Source organism: Jatropha curcas, chromosome 6, assembly GCF_041381405.1.
Source record: "Jatropha curcas cultivar XTBG-Jc1 chromosome 6, XTBG_Jcur_1.0, whole genome shotgun sequence".
NCBI lineage: Eukaryota > Viridiplantae > Streptophyta > Magnoliopsida > Malpighiales > Euphorbiaceae > Jatropha > Jatropha curcas.
The window spans coordinates 1,804,012-1,824,165 of NC_143156.1; the positions used below are offsets into that span (position 1 = coordinate 1,804,012).

The window sequence follows — 20,154 nt, forward strand, 5'->3', positions numbered from 1 at the left end:
ACTTTAGTAACGTGTAAAATAACAAAACTTTCTTCAAAGAAATATATTTCCCTTATTTCTGTTACAATCAATTAGTTCTTCTGCTATGAAAAATTGATTTATCTAACATTCAATTGCTAGTGGTCTTCTTTTCATTGAATCAGTTATTCAAAGCTAGCCATTACTATAGCTAAGGACTTGTCGTCGGATTGTTCCATTGTTAACAGCTTCTAGCTGTCAGTGAACGACAAGCTCTTCAGTCGAAGGGGAATAGAGATTATTCATGTGATATAGATGAACAACCATGCCGTTCCACAATAGTTGTCTTTCAGTCACTAAACGACCCGTCGTCTTACAGCCTACTGCGCAATCATCCAGCTTAAATTTAACCATGTGCTAGTGCTATATGCTACTACTCGCGCGGATGTGGATCACAGAAATCACGGCCGTATAAAATAAATGAGTATGACGTCATCAACCCGAATGAAAAACATGGCGAAACTCGTTGCTGCTTTCTCTTCTTTCGCTTGTCGCTACTCTAATGGTGGTATTCTATTCTTTCTTGCTTCTTCGACCTTCTCTTGTAGTTATGAGCCCAAAGCTTGAATATTGAGTATCCCCAAAGAGAGAATATTAGAAAGAAAGATGCTTTCGAAATTCCCAGTTATCCAGTTGAAAGAATCTGTACCAGCAACACCCACTCCTTTGATTTTGTTTCAAAAGGACTTTTGCAAGTTTGGTTGCTCTCCATCCAATTCCTCTGACCGCAGGTTGAGGTCTAAGGTTGTGAGTCAGTCACTTGGTGATAGATGGAAGCTTAGAGACATTGATACTAGTAAGATTTTTTTTTATCTTTTTTACTTCAAACTTTTAGTACTCTGGAATTGTTTAAATAACAGCTTAAGGAGGTTATAATCACTTATGGGTTTATAGAAGTTATTCAGAAAGAGATTGAATGGATATGGAATCTTCGATTACTTAGGATTATGGTTCTAAGAGGTCACACATCAAAACCCGGAAGTCAGTTGCTCCATGATAAATAGTGAGAATTTTTAAAGCAAATAGCCTTTAGTCACCCATTTACAAGGATTTGCGTGGATGAAAGTAACGTGAACATTGAAGAGACTTCAATTCAACCGTAGGTTGCTGTTCTTTTATGCATAAATATGTGTATGTGTAAAACCAATCTTTAGCTCCAAACTAGATAGGGTAGCTACAAGGATTCCTTACTTCCACGTATCTGGGTTAACATTTTTATGAGCTATGAAATCGATTGATTATAATTCCAGGTTTATCTATGCTATTTTTGATTTGTTTATTTTTCTTACTATATAAATCTGGAAACCATCATGCTACTTAACTCATGGTCTATGTTGGATTTGACAAATTTATCTCAGTTAATTATCCTTCCTACATGTCCCCTCATTTCTTATCTGGTCCATATTATGCTTCCACTATCCACTTAACATCCTTATATCTCTATGTTTATTGTATGAACACATTACTTCTGCCGTAATGCATAATTGTGGTTCTATAGTATTTACCCTTCAATCAAGAAAAAGGACTCGGAATCACAGAGCATTCTGTTCATGTTCTAGTGCTTAAAGAAAATTAGAGGATGCATGCAAATGAAGATGCTGTAATTTCATAATATATGCATGATATGGAGCTGTATGGATATAATAGTCGTTGGAGTGGTGTGAATTGTGTAATCTTTTGACAGAGGCAGTCCAAGAAAGAGTCAATTCATGGCTATCAAAGACCCAAAATCTTTTGAATGAGGTAACTTTGCCACTGGTAAAATCTGGTCCGAGTGGAAAGCCTGATCCTGGAACTGTATTTGATTCTCTGGTGCTGGAGGAAATATTTATGGCAGAACAGACTATTCATAGTAGCACACCAAATGGAGTTCTCTCATTGGCTGCTATAGTATCCATTGAGCAATTTAGCAGGTATATTGTCCTTCTATGTGGTTATTGTCGTTTGAAATTTCTTTTGTTGGTCCAATTAGTTTGTATATAAATCCCGGAGGTCCTTTTGGACAATACTTTTGTAATGAAACGAAAATTGTTGAATTGATGGAAAACACACTTCTGTAAGAAGGGAAAGAAAATTGAGAAGAGGAGGATGATATTTTCTTACATCCATGTAGCTTGTCCCTGTCAGTCCGTTTTTTCACTTTCTTTTCTAAATGCCAACAATAAAATATTCCTAATTGGAGGTAAGTATCTTCTTGAATATCTAATAATTCATCGGTTCCCTCTTACTCTACTCTTTCCCAAAGATCTGCAGCCAAATTTTCCCAGCCACTTGGAGAATTTGGCCTAGTTTACATAATTAATAGTGTTTCCTGAAACATTGTATTAGCTATTGAAAACTCTATTCAGATATTTAGATCATTGATTGTCTTGCCCTCCTTTCTCTCTGATAACAGTGCTGATATGTATTTGTCATTAGAATGCTTTTCTTTGATATTGATGCTTAATATTATACCTACTGATGCAAGAATTTTGATTCAACTCTTGGAATAAGATTTGCAGGATGAATGGATTGACTGGCTATAAAATGCAGAAGATATTTAAAGCACTCGTCTCCGAATCTGTTTATAATGATGCCCGTAATTTGGTGGAGTATTGCTGCTTTAGGTTCTTGTCAAGGGATAATGCTGCTATTCATCCCTGTCTTAAGGTTTGTGGAGTTTAGTATCAGAAATTGTTTTGGGCTTGTCAAAGAATATGCTATTGAAATTATAAGTTTTTAGGTCCAGATTTATTCACTTCTTGCTTGCTGTTTTTGAAAATTATCAGTTTAACTGTGTTATACTTGAATTATTTCTTTGCTCCATTTTGTGAGACATGCATGATATCTTTACAGGAACTGGCATTCCAGCAACTAATTTTCATAACAATGCTTGCATGGGATAATCCTTACCACAAAGGAGATGGATCTGAAAAAGCTTCTCTTCAGGTTTAATTTTTCCTCTTTTCAGGAAACCCCTTGTAGCATTGTACAGTTGTGTATTTAGATCCAACATGCATTAGCAATTTTGGTTCTTAAATTTTATTGAAACCAATAGAAAGGTGCATTGTTAGATAGATTTGGCAAACATCATACTATGGAGGCATCTGAAAGGCTTCATTTAGTATAATTAATTCATCACTTTGATCTTCTTTATTTATAGAATGTATAAGAAGAATCCTGCTGTATGATAACACTGAGATATAATAGAATGGGATAGTGACATTCTTTAATCTTGCAATTGATAGATTAAATCTAACTATGCTGGGGCTCTTGTACCCTGTAATTACACAGTAAGTTATATCATTTTAATGCTCATGAGGAATTGTAAAGGGTGATGGATAATTGAAACTCAGTTTGATCTCACATGTAAATATGCCAAAGGCGGGAGACTGCTTAGGCTTCAAGTAATAATTGTTAACTAATTTGGGTCAACCTTAAGGGGAGATGAAATTGCCAAAGAAACTCTTTAGTCAATTATTAATAATGCCTTATTTTCATCTGATTAGGTTCTTTAGGTAGTTGAAACCATCTTTGCCCTGAAAAAAGAAATCATGAAAAATGAATTTTTATTTTGTTAACCTCTCTGATTCACTTCTTTATTTTTTTGGTTCTTCAGAATCATTAGAGCGATGGTAATTTTTTAAAGTCCTCTAAGGACTCTTCTCTTTTAATGCCTTCAATAAGAGTTTTTACACTGTTGTTCCAAAAATTAATGCATTTGTTGTTGGCATTGAAGGGGAAGCTTGTTGGAGAAGAGGCTTTTGTACGCATTGCCCCTGCTATTTCAGGTGTGGCTGATCACTCCACAGCACATAACCTTTTCAAGGCTCTTGTTGGGGATGAAAAAGGCCTTTCTTTGGCCTTGTGGTTAACTTATGTCGAAGAACTTCTCAAGTGAGTTTCATGATATCCTTATAATGATACTTTGCTTGTGACTTATAATTTTTACCTTGATCACGTAATTGATTATGGATCTTCTTTGTTGCCATGAATTGAAATGAATATGGATAACAATGGGTGATAATTCAAATATTTCAAGGACTCAAATGTCAAACAGAGTATTCAAATTTTTAATTGAAATTCTAGTAAAAAATTGATTAAGGAGTTAAGGAAGCATGAGGGAGATTGCTGGCAATGAAGAATCATTTTTATGAAATAATTTGTATGCTATTTTTAGCCTTCAAGAAATTGTTGCGTACAGACTATTGGCACTCTTAATAAGACATATGAGAATAATGTTTATGATACTGTTCATACGTTATTGTTAGTCTTTCACTCTACTGGATTTTAGAAGACGCTTAGCAAAATCGTGATTAATTACAGAGGTGCATTCAACCCTGTCTCACTTTTGTTCTGTTTTTACCTTTTCTTGATATAATTAATGGACATATTTGTGAGATGCATATTCTTTTCTCATATGTTTTGGCGAGCTCAGTTCCTACTAATTTTAGTGTAGGGTGCATGAAGGACGGAAATTATACCAGAATCGTGAGTTTCCCATGCTTTCAGAGGAGAGAATATTATGCATCGGTTCTAGCCGGAAGCGTCCTGTTCTAAAATGGGAGAATAACATGGCATGGCCAGGAAAAGTTACATTAACTGATAAAGCACTATATTTTGAGGTACTTATAACTTCTGCATTATTTAATGGTTTTATGTTAAGTCTCTGAATTCTTTTGTTTAGGAAATCCTTAATGTTGATGGAGTACAAACATTTTCAAAGGTTTACTGAATGAGATAGATTTTTTTTTTTTTTTAATTTTGGTATTATATAGAGATGGATTTGTTTAGTCACTATGAATATGGCGATATTTTTCCTATTGAAAAGTTGCCTAAGAGCAATGGATGTGTTGGTAACCATGTGTTATCAATTTAAAGTCATACAAGTTTCAACACTATTTGATTGAAATATATATCTGTATAATGTGGTGTTAAACATACACAGGTGTGCACTAGGCCTGGTCATAGCTGTGTAACTTGAATGTCTATCACGCTTTGTACCTAGGAAAAAAGTTCTTAATGATTGTAGAATTGTGCACCATTGTTTTTGTTACTGTAAAATTCTTCAAGTGGCTTATACAATATCCTTGATTGTGCATACTCAAGGATCATGTGTATTAATAGATATTTTTTGCTATAGATTGATTGGGTATTATTTCTGTCCCTAATCGTTTATTATATCATGCCTTTCTTGCAGGCTGTTGGCTTGAGCAAGCAGAAAGATCCAATAAGGTTTGACCTTACTAGAAGTGAGATACAGGTGGAGAAAACAAAAGTTGGACCTATGGGCTATGTGCTTTTTGATTCTGCAGTATCCATTTCATCTGGTCCTGAGTAAGTCAGCTTCTCTGAGCCCATCTTTTTAGCTGAGTTTTGGTGCATTCATACTATTGTCTCTGCTATCATGCAATCTTTCAATTGGCTGTTATTCGCTCTCTCCTTGTCAAATGATATGTCTACCATGATGCTACAGTGGATAATGCCCATAAAAATGATGCAAAAATTGCATTTTCACACTTGTAATTTTGTAGAGCAAGATGGAGTTTTAAAAATTAAATATATTTTTGTTGCAATCAACATTTTGGGTGCATGCTGGGGACATTTTTTTTTTTTTTTTCTATCCTTTTTGTATAAAAAATTTGTTGGTAAATTAGTTAATTAAATTATGTCCATAAAGATCATTTATGTCGACAGGGGGAATTGAAGATGAAAACAAATGCAGAAACTCATATCTTCAGTATTTAAAAGTAGACATGAAGTTTGATACTCATTTTGTAAGTTTATATATCAATTATGAATTTCCTTTTTGTTCAGATCAGAGACATGGGTGCTAGAATTTGTTGACTTGGGAGGTGACTTGAGAAGAGATGTTTGGCATGCATTTATAAATGAAGTTATTTCTTTGCACAAGTTCATCTGTGAGTTTGGGCCTGAAGAACATGATCAGTCAATATTTCAAGTGTATGGTGCTCAGAATGGGAAGGAAAGGGCAATAACCAGTGCCATTAATAGCATTTCTAGACTTCAGGCCCTTCAATTTATGCGAAAGTTGCTGGATGATCCCATCAAACTTGTTCAGTTCTCTTTTTTGCGGAAGGCACCTTATGGAGACATTGTTTACCAAACTCTAGCTGTAAATTACTGGGGTGGACCTTTAGTTAAAAAATCTACTGTGGCAGAATACGCACCAGCACAAGGAGCAAGGTCTTCTGATGGGTTAATAGAAATTAGTAATAATGTATTTGACATAGATGGAAGTGTTTACTTACAGAAGTGGATGAAGTCTCCCTCTTGGACTTCCGCTGCTTCCATTAACTTCTGGAAGAGCTCTTCAATTAAGCAAGGGGTTGTATTAAGTAAAGATCTTGTTGTGGCTGATGCAACTCTTGCGGAGAGGGCAGCAATAACATGCAAAGAAAAATACCAGGTGGTTGAGAAAACTCAAGCAACAATTGATGCTGCAATGTTACAAGGGATACCAAGTAACATCGATCTTTTCAAGGTTTGACTATTTATTTCTTTTTCCATTAACTTTTTCTTGTTCTGAGTAGTTTTCCATTCATTTATGTGTCTAAAAGCTGTACTTTTAACAATTCTAATTTAACCCGCATCACTTGGTGAAACACATTGGGAGAAAGCAGTATATTATACTCCCTAAATGACTTTGGACTTCCTCTTCTATATGGACTACAATTTAATTGGAATACAAAGTTCAAAATCCCATATACATTATCCTTTTTGTCAAAAATACCATGCGTTCTTTGAAATTTCGTACTTTTTATATAGAAACCAGGCAAGTGTGTCAAAATTCTGAAGGAATAATTCATACTAAGAATTTCCTCATTCTTGATTCTGCTATTGCTTTTGTATGCTTGTTAACTCCACTTTGAGAAGATCCATTTCTGTTTCCTTTTGGGTGAAAGAGGAAGTAAACACCTGTGAATTTAGGGCAGTGTGAATCAACTTGTGATGGGATAAGTAAATCTTAGAGGGTTGAACTTTTCCTCAATTTTCTGTTCTAGGCTTACTGAGACCGGTTCAATCTTTGAAGGATTTATTTTAGACAACAAGAGTTCCACATTTGCTAGTTTGGGATGCTTCTCTTGCAAATATTATTGTCGCAATGAATTAGATATTGATCTTTTCTGGTCTTCTGTGTGTTTTCATGTTCGCACACAAAAAATAAGGATGACAAGCATTTGGAAATATTATTTTGTAATAGTTGTCCACATGATATCGGAACGATAATAATATGCAGATTTCATGGTGATAAACTAGGTCCCTGTATTACTGCTACTAATACTAATAATAATTCTTACCTTTACTTCAGTTCAGTTCTCATGTAAGTCAGATGAATATTAGTATCTAACAGAATTACATCTTATCTTGTTGCAGGAACTGATATTTCCTCTGACTATGGCTGCCAAGAATTTTGAAAAACTGAGACGGTGGGAAGAGCCACATTTGACCATATTTTTTCTTGCATTTGGATATTCAGTTATTTTCAGGTAGGTCATTGCTTGAACAAATTGTTCACAAGAGCAACTTTTGGTTTTAATTCTTACAAACATCTCTAACAGCAAAGAAAGGCCTCCAGCTCACCTACTACCGAGATAATAATTATTCTTGGATTTAATGATTAACTCACCAATAGCTTACTCTGGCTTGTACATAATCGTAACTCACGTAGTCCACATGCACACACATAACCCATATACTAGCAGCACAAATATGATTCTGTTTTTGTGTCTGACAAAGTTTCATGTGTAGGTTGTTCTTAACTTTTGATTGTTAATCTGCTCAGTGTTTCATTGTGCTGAATAGCTAAACAATCTGTTGATGAATGAGCATACACATTGTTTATCAATTGAAAGAAATTGCTAAGACCAACATCTTTTCAGATATAAACAAATAATGCTGCCTATTAAAAATTTTCTGGCATAATGGTAAAAAAGAACTACCCTGCTCTTGAGCCATGACTACTACATCTATGCTTTTCTGGGGAGATGCTTATTCTTTTCTATAGGATTTCTATTATTCTAGTCAGTTACATCTGAACTTACATAAGTTGCATCTACTTGCCTTAGATAACTGATTATGCGTCTAATATCAGATTATCTGTGATGGATTTTTATTCTGAACTAAATCTCATACAAGGCTCTTAGTTTTCCTTAAATCATTTTTTCCTTGATGCAGTAAGAATCTAAGTTTGAAAACTGGCTTTCTTTTGCAGAAATTTGCTGCCATATGTATTTCCAATGATGTTGATGGTCTTGGCGACTGGGATGCTAACACTAAAGGGGCTTAAGGAGCAAGGTCGCTTGGGAAGATCTTTTGGAAAAGTTACCATCCGTGATCAACCACCTTCGAATACCATCCAAAAGATTATAGCTGTAAAAGATGCCATGCGTGATGTGGAAAATTATCTCCAGAATCTGAATGTCACACTTCTAAAATTGCGCACAGTTATTCTTTCAGGTCATCCTCAGGTATGCTGTCTTGCTGCGGAAAAGAAATAATAAAAACATTCAAATGCTATGACTTGTTATGTTCTGAGTTATTTACTTGCACCACTTAAAATTTAGAATGTATGTTCTTTTGTTGAATTCTGAAGAAGTATTACTGCACTTTGTGCTATGCAATGTTCCCTGTCCACCAAACAACTTTGGATAATGATTCAGGACTGTGATGTTCTTTTTGACCTTTAAGAGCGGCAGGATGAGTGAGAATAGCTAGGATTGAAAGCTTTTAGATATACAATGGCGTATGTTCTGAGTTTTTCTCTGCCCCCTTAATATCAGGAATTATGGTAGTCCAATCTTGAAGGGGATGGTGAAGTATTTGCAGAACCTTTTCTTGCTGCTGCTCTTTTTAAGTTTCAAATAGTTTGTTTTTAATTGGTAAATATCTGATTTTGCAATTTGAATATTGTTAGATAACGAGTGAGGTTGCTCTGGTGTTGTTGGCTTCTGCAACCATTCTTCTTATTGTCCCATTCAAGTATGTTGCTGCCTTTGTTCTTTTTGATCTCTTCACTCGGGAGCTCGAGTTCCGTAGGGAAATGGTTAAGAAGTTCATAACCTTTCTAAAGGATCGTTGGGAGACAATACCTGCAGCCCCTGTAGTTGTGTTACCTTTTGAATATGATGAGTCAACATCAACAAATCGAAAGGAGAAAATTAATAATAAAAGATCAGAAAAAAGTTAAAAGTAGAGGCATGCCTTGGATAATTTGTGACACAGAGAAAGCTTTGTAAAAGAAAATGCCACCTTGTAATTTTCATTGGTCCACTTTTGTGTACGATGAACGCTTTAAGGGTGAGAATTACTCTTGTTGGCTCCAAGCAGCTTTCATGCAGGTTAAAAAGGAAGGGCATGGCTGGATGTAGGGAGGCAGGTAGAGTTATGTAGAATTCATATTTATTGAAATCAAAGTAAAATAATACAAAGGTGCTTTCAAATTTTCATTGAAGGGTGGTGTCTTATTCTGAACATAACAGCAAGTAATCCACCAATACTTACCGAATAGGTGACAACCAATCTTTACAGATCGTTAAGCTTTATGGTCAAGAATTAAGGTAAAATTTCATGAAAATTTTCTTATATATTGTTGACTGGAGCTTTTGACTATGTAATTGACATGCCTTCTCTTTTAAAATTTTGCAGTTTGATGCTGCACATGTAAATTTAGTCTGCTTGTGCCATCTTGTAAGTTGTTGCCAACCCAAGTAATAACTTAGTAAATGTATTTAGAGAATTGCAGGATACAACGACTATAAATGGTGGCCCTTCAAAACTATTTGTACAGAATGTTCTGTTCTAAAATTGACTTTTATTGAAATTCCTTAGAGAACGATAAAATTTTACATTTTCTGAGAATTGTAAGCTTGTACTTGTGTTGAAACATTCTACTATATGGAGGAAGGTGCCTTCAAAAAGTTCTCACCTTTTTTCTTTTCTTAAATTTCATTTCTCTTAAAAATATATTCTGTTATCTGATGATTATATCAATTGATCAAATTCTTTTCTTTGATTCTGTTTGTGGAGTTGTATCATCCTGGAGTATATCACTAAAAAAAAGTTTCAAATTTTACAGTTCTGAAGTTATAAGAAGAATAAACAAAGATAAAATAGACAATGAAACTGAAAATTCTTGTGGTTAAGCAACTTAGTTTACATGTGAAATGATCAAGCAGAAAAGAAAAGAAAAGAAAAGAAAAAAAAGAAATATAATGCACGGGAGAAATCCAAATTTTCATTTCAAAAATGAGAAACACACTATACAGAATCACAGAAATGGCTAAATCTTGATTTGTAAAATAAATGCCAAAGGCAGAGCCACCATTAGATTCCACCATCCTTTGGGTACTAGTGCTTTTGATCCATTTGTCGTATTGCAGACAACCTTGTTGTCATGGTAAGAGCAGAAGGTTTGGTTCCTAAAATTAACCAACAAAATTAGTAATCACAAAATCAGTATAAAACTTCCATTCTATGTTGCATAGAATCGGAAACGGAGAAACGTGGAAATATGAAAATGATCCGGAGAGGAAAAAGCCCATGTCCAGGAGTTTCGGTGCATCATAGCTTCCATTATTAGTAAGTGCTAAGATTTTTCTGTAAAAATAATATGAGCTTACCTTGTTGCACAGAATGAGACAATATAATCTGTTGCTGAGCATGTTATAATACTGGTTTGATCCCTGTCAAATGCATAGCTAGAAGCCGAAGGGCAAACTTGCTTAAACCCTTTGGAATAGTTTGAGGGTACACAAGCCACAGGATCACTATATGCTCCTCTACAACAGTACTCATCGGAGTTAAACACATCACATGCGCTCCGGCAGGCAATGACCTTCCCGTCGGACTTAACGGCGAGATCCGACGGACAATTTTGCCTTACATCTCCATCACAACCAGCAATGCTACAATTTCCTTTACCCTTAAGAGGTGAAATTACTATAGGTACATTAAATCCATCCACAAGGCTAACATCGTAAAAATCGACATCTCCGAGGGTAAATTCGGCAATTGAGTTTGGCGGGCTACTTGGGCTTGAACAATTTAGAGATGTCCCACAGCTGCCTGTTTGGCATGATCCGTTACCGTTTTTGTCGAAATCACAACCGGTTCGAGCCCATATCCGGCCACTCCACCCGGTTGGGGCACTGTAGAAGGCGGTTTGGCCTGATTTTAGGACAAACCCTGCCCCATGACTATTGTAACCTTTTGTAATAATTCCAGGCCATATTGTCTCTTTGCAGTTATTATACAAGGTGAAAGTTTTTGTACTAGTGGAAGTATTTTGTCCTGTCAAAAGCATTAAACATAAAAGTTAATTGTGAAAATACATTTCAACTATATGCAAGTAAAGAATATTCATACAAGAAAAAAACAATGTATTAGAATAAAAATATTCTTGCAACTAGGGTTGACTATTCGGTTAACTAAATCGAATTAATTTAGTTTTAGTTTGTCACAATATGTATTTATGGTATCTAAATTCAAAAAAAAAAAATGGTATAATAACCAATTCAAACCGAATTAAATCGGTTTAAATTCGATTATTCCAAATCAAAATAGTTATTTTGGGTTTAACAATAAATTCAGTTAGTTATATATAGTAATCAAATAAAAAATCTAAGATCAAATGATTTTATATATCCAAACCAATCGTTAACGGAATTTCTAATAAAATTATCCGAATCTGATGGAAATGAGTCGATTTAATTTGGATTTCAATTAGAAATCGAGAATTGCTAAGCAACGATACAAGGAAACATATGAATAGAATTTATGAATTCCATGAATTATGATTTATTTTTTCTTAATAGTTTAAATTCTAGTAATTCAAATCACCTCTTAGCTTTCAACGGTAAGTGTAGAAAATGTTGTTCTCCCATTGTTGATAGCAAGAAAATACAAAAAGAAAAGGAGAATATTACCTGATACAATGGCGATGAAGAAGCACAGGAGAAGTAGATATAAACTGAAACTTGAAGCCATCTTTAGTTATTAAGTTTGTGTTTAAGTTGAAGAAGTAAGACATTGCAAGTGACGTTTTTATATGAACATTATGTGCATAAAGAGAGTGAATATTGAAAGAATACGTGTTGAAGAGAGTTGATTTACAAAAACAGACAGCTCAAAAAGGCTTCCTTGCTTAATAGCCAATTGATACCTTGCTCCATCCTTTTTTTTTCTAATTTCTTAATTAGTTGTTAGTTCAATGTCTTTTCCACTTGACTTGCCTCTGGCCCATTTTTCTCTTTCTTTAGTCTTTTCGGTTCTTAAGTAGTTAAGGTATTCTTGCTTTTGTCACAAAAGCGTATCTCTGTAACTAGTTTAACTGCATCTCTTATGGGTTTCTGCTGGTTTTATTTGCACTCACTGCTAAATTATATTTGCAATTCCAAATTCCAAGTTCCAACGTGTCCAACTGCTTCATGCCCGTTATGCTAGTTACTGACAAAGCTTCTAACTAAATCAACATATAATTAATTGAAAGTAAATTCTGCAAAATTGTGCCCAATGTACTAAAGTAAAGTCCGATCATAGCATTAGTTCACATATCTGCCGAATTTCATTCCTTGGCAGTTGCAGGAATAGCCTTGACTTGATACAGGTTAAGCTGTTCATGAATCAACCTAAACTTGTCTTTGAGCCTCTTAATCTGCAAACCAGAACAAGAAGGAATAAAATTTATCAAGATTGATTGCTCTGTACGGTATAGAAAGCAGGAAAGAAAAAAACAAATCTTTTAAAAATAAATTATACCCTTTTCAGTTCAATTTCTATTTCACGTTTCTGTTGACCTAGTGAATGTCGTAGATTGGTAATGTCAAAAACATTATCCAAATCATCCTCAAAAGCAGATTCTAGGTCCTGCCGGAGAAGTGCAGGCAACTTGTCTATAACCGGCATCAAAAGAAAACAGTTGAACTGCAAAGGGCAAGTGCAAACCGTTAAGGGTTAAAGGAAACTGCACATACCTATCAATTAGCAGGTATTCTATCTTCATCTATCAATAAATTAATAATGGGAAATGCTTAAACCTTCAATTCAGCAGAGGCCAAGAAATACTCTCTAATTCCATGGAATATCTGTTGTACCAGAGCATAAACAATCCTTTCAGATGAAGGAGCAAGTCTCCGATTCCAAAGAGTGTTGTCTAGAAGATCAGCAAGTCTTGTTTCTGTTGCCTGAATAGAAGAGCCTGAGTCAATGCCTGAGGCCACATGGGAGAGCTTGACTTCTGCCTTTGGTTTGCTCTCATGCTTCTCGTTGGCAATTGAGCCCAGAGATGACTCTTGGGAGAGACCAGCTGGTGCAGAGTTGCCTCCGGTGGAAGACTGCTCTGTTCCTCCAAAGGAGTCCAAGAAATGGCGTAAACCAGCCCGATTCTATAATTTGACATAAAAAAAGAAAGAGAAATATTTCAAAATTCACTAACAAATGAGTAACCATGTTCAAAAGTTTGTGGATTCTAAAAATAGTTTTGGAAGTTTCATGCCAAAAAAAAATCATCAAAATTTCACTTGCACCTACAGCAGTTGTATCCTTAATAGCGGACCAGAAAAAAAAAGAAAAAAATGCATACAAAAATAAAATTTCCCGTAAAAATCTTAAAAGACACAATGTGTATGCCAATTTGAAAAGAACTGCATAATTTTGCACGACTCCTCTTGCATAAATTTTCTTCTTTTTGTGTATGTATGTGTTAACTGGAAGGCCTGCTTAGCCTTCGTAGTCAACCATCCCAATATAATGCCCTTATATGGAAAATGTAAAGAACCTTATTGTGGAGAGACCATGTTACATAACGTGTGGTGCTCACTAAATCCTCCATGCATCTGCAATCAACCCAAGAAAAATCTTATGTTGCCAATAAGGAAAAAAAGAACACCATAAAAATAAATAAATAGTGATCATTGTAATAGAGAAAAACATTTTACTTTTCATGGCATGCTCTTTCAGTAGATTCTGCAAAATTGTTGAAAGCAGAAGCAACTCGCCTAAGGAATACTTCATGGCCACTTAGATACTCACCATCTTTCTGTCACATATCAGTTGAAGTAGCATAAAAATAAAACCACATGGTTCAGAAGATAAGCACCAACAACCACCAATTCCTAAAATCCATACCTGAAGAAGATAGACAGAGATGGGAAGCAATCTCTTCAGAATATACAAGAGTCTATGACCCAACTGCACCAGAAAAAGAAATTCATTCTGAAAATCAATCCTACCAAAATTTTTAAAACAGACAGCAAAGATAAATAAACCAATATTGCTTTCTGGAGGTCCAAAGCACAGTTCACAAAAGTTTCATTCAACAGAAAAACTTAATTTAGTGGTCGTATAAGTAAAATAAAACAAGAAAATATAGGATGTTTCCCTTGTAAACCACAGGTTAAAGTCCCATTGACTGCTTCCATTTTCTTCAACACATCTTTTATATAAAAGTAGAGATATATTACAAACAACACCACCCCCTGAGTTCAGACAAAATATACACTCAGGTTTTCGCTTTTTCCAATTGGTTTATTTGGCCTCTAACTTTCAAAATTTGCTGATACTTTAATCCTTCCATTAAAATAAGCTTTTAGATAAACCAAGTTATTTGGTCCCCAAGTTTTCATATATTATTTAAGATATAGAAGACAAGTACAACAGGACTAGAGATTACTGTCCTATACTAGGTGAGGTACCTCTCGAAATAATCAAATTAACTTATTATTCTGTGACTTTAATTCTAAGACTATTTTCCTATTCATCAATTCACCAGATAAAAAAAATGTAATTCATTTCTTAAGAGAGAAAGAAAAGGAGCATATTGGTTTGTGCACATGTGATGGACCGAGGATGACAATGCAGATCATTCATTTTATTAAGAGCAAACATTACTTGTCACCTGATGAAGAAAAGGTTCAAATGTATCACGAGCCTTTGCAACAGCTATTACACATGCCGTCCTGATATCCATACAAAAATGAGAAAGAGAAAAAAGGGTTGGAAATAATGGTATCCCATGTCAAAATTTCATGAATACCGAGAGTAGTTAGTTCCATCATGAATATCTTCAACGCCACATGCATTCACAATTTCTTCACGAGTAATTTGAGGGCATTTGGTACCACCTACAAGAAATCGAAATTCTGCCATGGCTCGATGATACTGTGCTCCCCCATAAAGACGCATCCCTGCATTCTGCATGTAAAGTAAAAAATGTCCATGAAGCTTGAACTTTGTTCTTAAATATAAGGATAATGCCATAACCCTGCCTGTTTCGGAAAACCTAGAAACTATCAAAACACCTCCAACTCCAAAAAGTATAAAAATATTAAACCGGCAAGTTATTTACAAGAATAAACATGCATGCAAGAGGCCCTCGGGACCAAAACACCTTTATAAGAAGTATATTCTCAATATTAAATTTCTCAAATCTTTAAACTAGCTTTTTCATGAGCTCCAATGCTCCATGTTGTTTTCTTATGGAGAGAGAAACAGAAGTCAAAAAACTTTCTAGCACACATTTTGTTGTGCCAGAAACTGCACAGTGCACACTATGTGATTTGGCGAAAGCACAAAGAACCTGAGTTCACAAAGAATATGCTATTGACATTAGCTTACAGGAATTAGCTTTTGTGGAAACTGAAGACCATCTGTACCAACAAATGCCCCTCCATTAGTTCTCTCATCCTGTAGCGTTTCACCTGAAACAAACATAACGCTTTTCCTTGTCAAAGATGGCAACCCTAAAATAGTAAACAAATAATGATCAATGAAGAGAGGAGGTTGAAGAGAACAAGTTCACTTCTCTGATTAATGACATAATAGTAGAACTTTATTTACCATATATGTTTTCTGCATAAAGCAATATCAAATGATTTACCAAATTTATCTGGAGGGGCAACAACTGTTCCTTTCAACAGCAATGACAACTGAGTACATAAAGCATATCAGTCAGCACAAGCAATCAAGGAAATTGAAAAGCAAAATAGAAACAGCTTCCTGCATCAAACATGCATGTGTGACATATACTTTCTCAGGCCCAGAGCTACTAGTAACCAAGTATCCCACAAAGATATCATGGCCTTGTTTCAAATCAAGAAGTTCCATCAAAGCAGTTAAGATGACAAGATATTTGGAAGGAAAAAAGTTTTAAAAAATGGATGATGAGAAGCAGGAGAGACGTAGGGAGATCAGATAGTTGGGAGAGAAACAAATAAAAAAGATAACGTAAGAGGGCAAGGCAGTAGAGAAGAAGACATCAAAGTGAATACTCAATTAATTATTTGATATAAAATAATAGGTAAGACACTAAGTTAAAGATACCTTGGTTAAGAATAGGTCATGAAATTCTCTCCCTTTCTCCTTCAATTTTACTTCATCCAAATTGCTGCATGCATAGAAAAGAAAACCATAAGATCACTCATATAAACAAACAAATTGATGCCTGCATAATGTGGAAATCAAAAGGTAAAACTAAACTGTGTAAGCCCCTCACAATTACACCAGAAATTAAGAAATTGAAAGAGCATGGTTAATTACTCAGTCAATACATATTGGCCTGTGTTTCTTTACTATGGGGGATATTTTTGCAATGGTAGGTTTTCTCCTCTACTTCTAATGAAATGAAACACCACAGAAACAGAATTTATATGGTGATATCATTTACAAAGTTTTAACAACGAACCTGAGTTCTTTAATTATTTCATTCAGCTTTCTTGTTGCAAGGCGGGACTCCTTTTCTAGAAGTGGAATAATCAAAGGAACACTGTCCATGTACCTTAAAAAGCACATAATGATATATTTTTAGTTATGCAACATAAAAGAACAACAAGGAAATGTGTATGGGAGAAACAAAATACACAAAGGCAGTGAAAAGATATTATACCTTTTCTGTAGCAATTCCTCCAAGAATGACCTTAGTTTGCTAACACCTATTCTACTTCTTTCTTGCTTTGATAATGGACGGCCTAGTTTTTCCTCCAAAGAGGCAACATCTTCCACCTCTCTTAAGTTTACGGCCTGCATAAAGAAGTTTAATCATGAACTTATGATCTAGTAGATTTAGAATAGCACTAACTGCATACATTGCAAGTGAGGTTTTATAATGTTTAATACGTAAAGTTTTTAATGCATATCTTTATCGGTCAGAATCTTGACTACAAAAAAACTTCTAAAACTGTTTAAACATAGAGGGAGTTTGGCATTATGTTCAGCCCTCTGTGCATGAATTCCAGTGCACTAAAACCGCAGTTTTGCCAAAAGTTGGAAGAAACAAAACCATTCTTTCAGCCAAAATTTATTTTGTTGGAGTAAGGGCACCACAAAGCAAAATTGGGCTTAATTTTGAGTCATACTCAGCTTCACAGAAACTAGAAGGGTAAAATGATTACATAATTAGATAACATAAAAAGATGTTTACTGTGGATTTGCCCCTGAACTGAGCATTCCATCTTTGCAAATTATAAAAAATATAGACAATGTAATTCTCTGCCATGAGATGAGTTTAGTCATTAATTTATGTTCTATAACAGATTTACAAGGGAGGTTCAGTCTTTGCATGTGATCTACAGGGTAGAATCGGTAGGTTACGTTCTCTTTCCTGTCTAAACAAATTCCAAAGACAACATAGGTTTTGTAGTTGGACAAACATACCTGCTTAAACTCATCATTTGACTTGTAAACTGAATCATGACTCAAACCAACTCTTCCAGAAGGCACAGATGTGAAGAAGGGAGAATCACCCAGTATGCAACCATCCAGTGTATTACTAGGTGGTGAAAGAAAAACTTCAACATCTGATGACCGAGCAAACTGGGGTATTTTAGTGTCAAGCTTGGTTGATACAATAACAGTCCTCGAAAGTTCAGGATCAATCTGTAAGCAAACAATAAAAGAAATAAAGCTCTGTAAAATAGTAGGGGAAGATTTAAAAGTATTTCATCATTCCTAAGATGGCCGTTTATCAGTATAAATTGGGCAACTTACAACTCATCCTTTGTCAGGATGATTATAATCATAATAATTAAAAACGGATTTTCTTGAAAATTCTGTAAATTAAAGTTGGATCTAAAGAACTTCACACTTCCATATTCTATTATCTAGGCAAGATGAAATAAGACTCACTGCCCTCCACTGTCTGGTGGAAAAGCAAACGGCCCATAAAATGTAAGTTTCTCAAAAAGCAAGGACGAACAATATTAAAATTCTCGTATTCCCCTCTGAATCCCAGAATTCTCAGTATAAAACGACCTAAAAAACAAAATGTATCAGCTATAAGGCAATTAAAAGGAAACATACTTGCATTACCACTCTTCGAGTGGTTGCATTACTCCAATCACTGCAATCTTCAAGACATAATATAATGAACTCCTTATGCTGCATTTTCGCTCGTACAAGAGACTCCACAGCACGAGCTTGACTCTACAATGAAACAAATTCCAACACCATAATTACCACAATCACAATACAACTAACAAGAAACAAACTTTCAAGTAAGAATTCAGAGCATTTCCATTTGTACCTGTAATGCTTGATTTTTTCGACCTGGTGCAGGAGCAATGAGTCCAGGAGTATCAATAATAGTAAGATTAGGGCAGAATTTGTACTCCACTCTTATAATTATCTCCTTAGCTGAAAATTGACATGTCTCACGCTCCAATCTCATATTTTCAGACTCAATATATGCCTAGCCAAACAAAAACATAATTAAAAACTACAAAATGGGGAATTAAAAAGAAGAAAGGGATTAGAGTAATTGTATTTTTACCTGAATTTCGTGAAGAGACTTCTCTTGAGCAAGGGTAGGATCATCGTCGGAGACAAGATGACAAACAGGGACCTCACATTGAGGATCATACTTCATATGGAGAGTTATAGGGCGTCGAGTCTTGGTGCCGCCGCCGACGTGGTTGAATTGGAAGCCCATAAGAGCTTCCACTAACGCACTCTTGCCGTCCGTCTGGTGGCCCACCACTAGTACCGCCGGAGCGTCAAATGGAGTGTTTAGCTCTTGAGCTAAGCCGTGAAGCTCGTTGTACGCTTCGTAGAGGGTCCATTGCTCCGGCAATGCGGTTCTTCCCGCCATAACTAGTTAGAATTAGAGACTGAGAAGCCAAACAGTGAGCGAGTTCTTTATCCTATCCGTACAGCAGAGTGTAGGAGAGTCCACAGCACGAGACTTGGAAGCTTCGGTTCAGGAAATTTCCGGGATCTGAAACGGCACCGTTGCGAGAGGTTGGGCCGACCTCTAAGTGTCAGGTTTCAGCCCATCCTCTCATTTGTAAGTCCACTTGCCTCTGTGTAGGACTATGTCACTAGGCCTCTCACCTATGTGAATGTTGGTCCATTTTGGAATTTCATTAGAAAACTTCTTCTTTTTTTTTTTTTTTTAAAATTTCACCCTTTTGGCAACAGAAATTACGAACCTTTTTTTTTTTTAAAAGAACTATGATAATTAATTAATATTTAAGCTGCCTATATACAATTTGTTGCATAGAAGACCAACTAATTAGCTAATGGTTCCATAAACTTTTTGAAAACCAAAAAAAAAAAAAAAAAAACAAGGGGTTTCATTAATAATTCATAGCAAACCTAAATATATACATTATTCGATTTGAAATGAAATTTAAACTAATAATTCATTGCAAATAATCATATTCTATTCGATCATTGATAGTATGGAGAAATGTGTAATATTACTGAAATCTTTAACTTTACGAATATGATAAATTCCGCATAAAATTTGGATTGTCTCAAAAATCTTTATAAAAAAAAAGGATAAATTTATATATTTGGTGAATATATATTATTATTTGCACCGGTCATTCGGTTGTTTATTCAAGCTTAATCTTTTATCAAAACAAAATTGAAAGATTTAATTTTAACAAAAATAAAAATTTAAGTATTAATGCCAAAAAAATAAAAGTTTGATGGTTTAATTTTAAAAATAAGGGAAATCTTTATCAAATCCAATTTGTGTTCAATGTTTATGCTTATTACTCTCTAATCTTTAGTTAAATAAAGATTAAATTTCAATAAGAATAAAAATTCGGAAACTCAACACATGAGGAATTGTATAAGTGTTATATTCGAGTTAAACAGAACTTCTGTTTATATCAAAAAAGAAGACGATCGTACGAT

The 20,154-nt window shown here is 34.9% G+C and overlaps 3 protein-coding genes across 3 annotated transcripts; 1 reads left to right on the plus strand and 2 right to left on the minus strand.

The window, feature by feature from the left end:
* Positions 1–432: 432 nt before the first annotated feature.
* On the plus strand, positions 433–9,964 carry LOC105633378 (chromosome-partitioning protein, putative (DUF639)). Its single transcript, XM_020679019.3, has 12 exons — positions 433–814; positions 1,703–1,931; positions 2,520–2,667; positions 2,854–2,946; positions 3,737–3,894; positions 4,457–4,622; positions 5,198–5,334; positions 5,815–6,502; positions 7,396–7,508; positions 8,234–8,489; positions 8,936–9,578; positions 9,667–9,964. The coding sequence occupies exons 1-11, from the start codon at positions 625–627 to the stop codon at positions 9,206–9,208; spliced, it is 2,451 nt and encodes an 816-aa protein (XP_020534678.3). The 5' UTR covers positions 433–624; the 3' UTR covers positions 9,209–9,578; positions 9,667–9,964.
* A 167-nt stretch (positions 9,965–10,131) lies between these two features.
* LOC105633379 (pathogenesis-related thaumatin-like protein 3.5) lies at positions 10,132–12,092 on the minus strand. The gene is made up of 3 exons (XM_012215969.4): positions 11,946–12,092; positions 10,641–11,310; positions 10,132–10,439 (listed from the first exon to the last, which is right to left on the minus strand). Exons 1-3 carry the CDS (start codon positions 12,004–12,006, stop codon positions 10,301–10,303), a joined length of 870 nt encoding a protein of 289 aa, XP_012071359.1. The 5' UTR covers positions 12,007–12,092; the 3' UTR covers positions 10,132–10,300.
* Positions 12,093–12,375: 283 nt separating this feature from the next.
* Positions 12,376–19,183, minus strand: ARC5 (P-loop containing nucleoside triphosphate hydrolases superfamily protein). Its single transcript, XM_012215967.4, has 17 exons — positions 18,782–19,183; positions 18,536–18,700; positions 18,313–18,435; positions 17,668–17,889; positions 16,901–17,034; positions 16,700–16,792; positions 16,339–16,402; positions 15,896–15,944; positions 15,634–15,716; positions 15,053–15,210; positions 14,915–14,975; positions 14,146–14,208; positions 13,956–14,056; positions 13,796–13,853; positions 13,056–13,403; positions 12,778–12,942; positions 12,376–12,673 (listed from the first exon to the last, which is right to left on the minus strand). Exons 1-17 carry the CDS (start codon positions 19,097–19,099, stop codon positions 12,584–12,586), a joined length of 2,295 nt encoding a protein of 764 aa, XP_012071357.1. The 5' UTR covers positions 19,100–19,183; the 3' UTR covers positions 12,376–12,583.
* Positions 19,184–20,154: the final 971 nt, after the last annotated feature.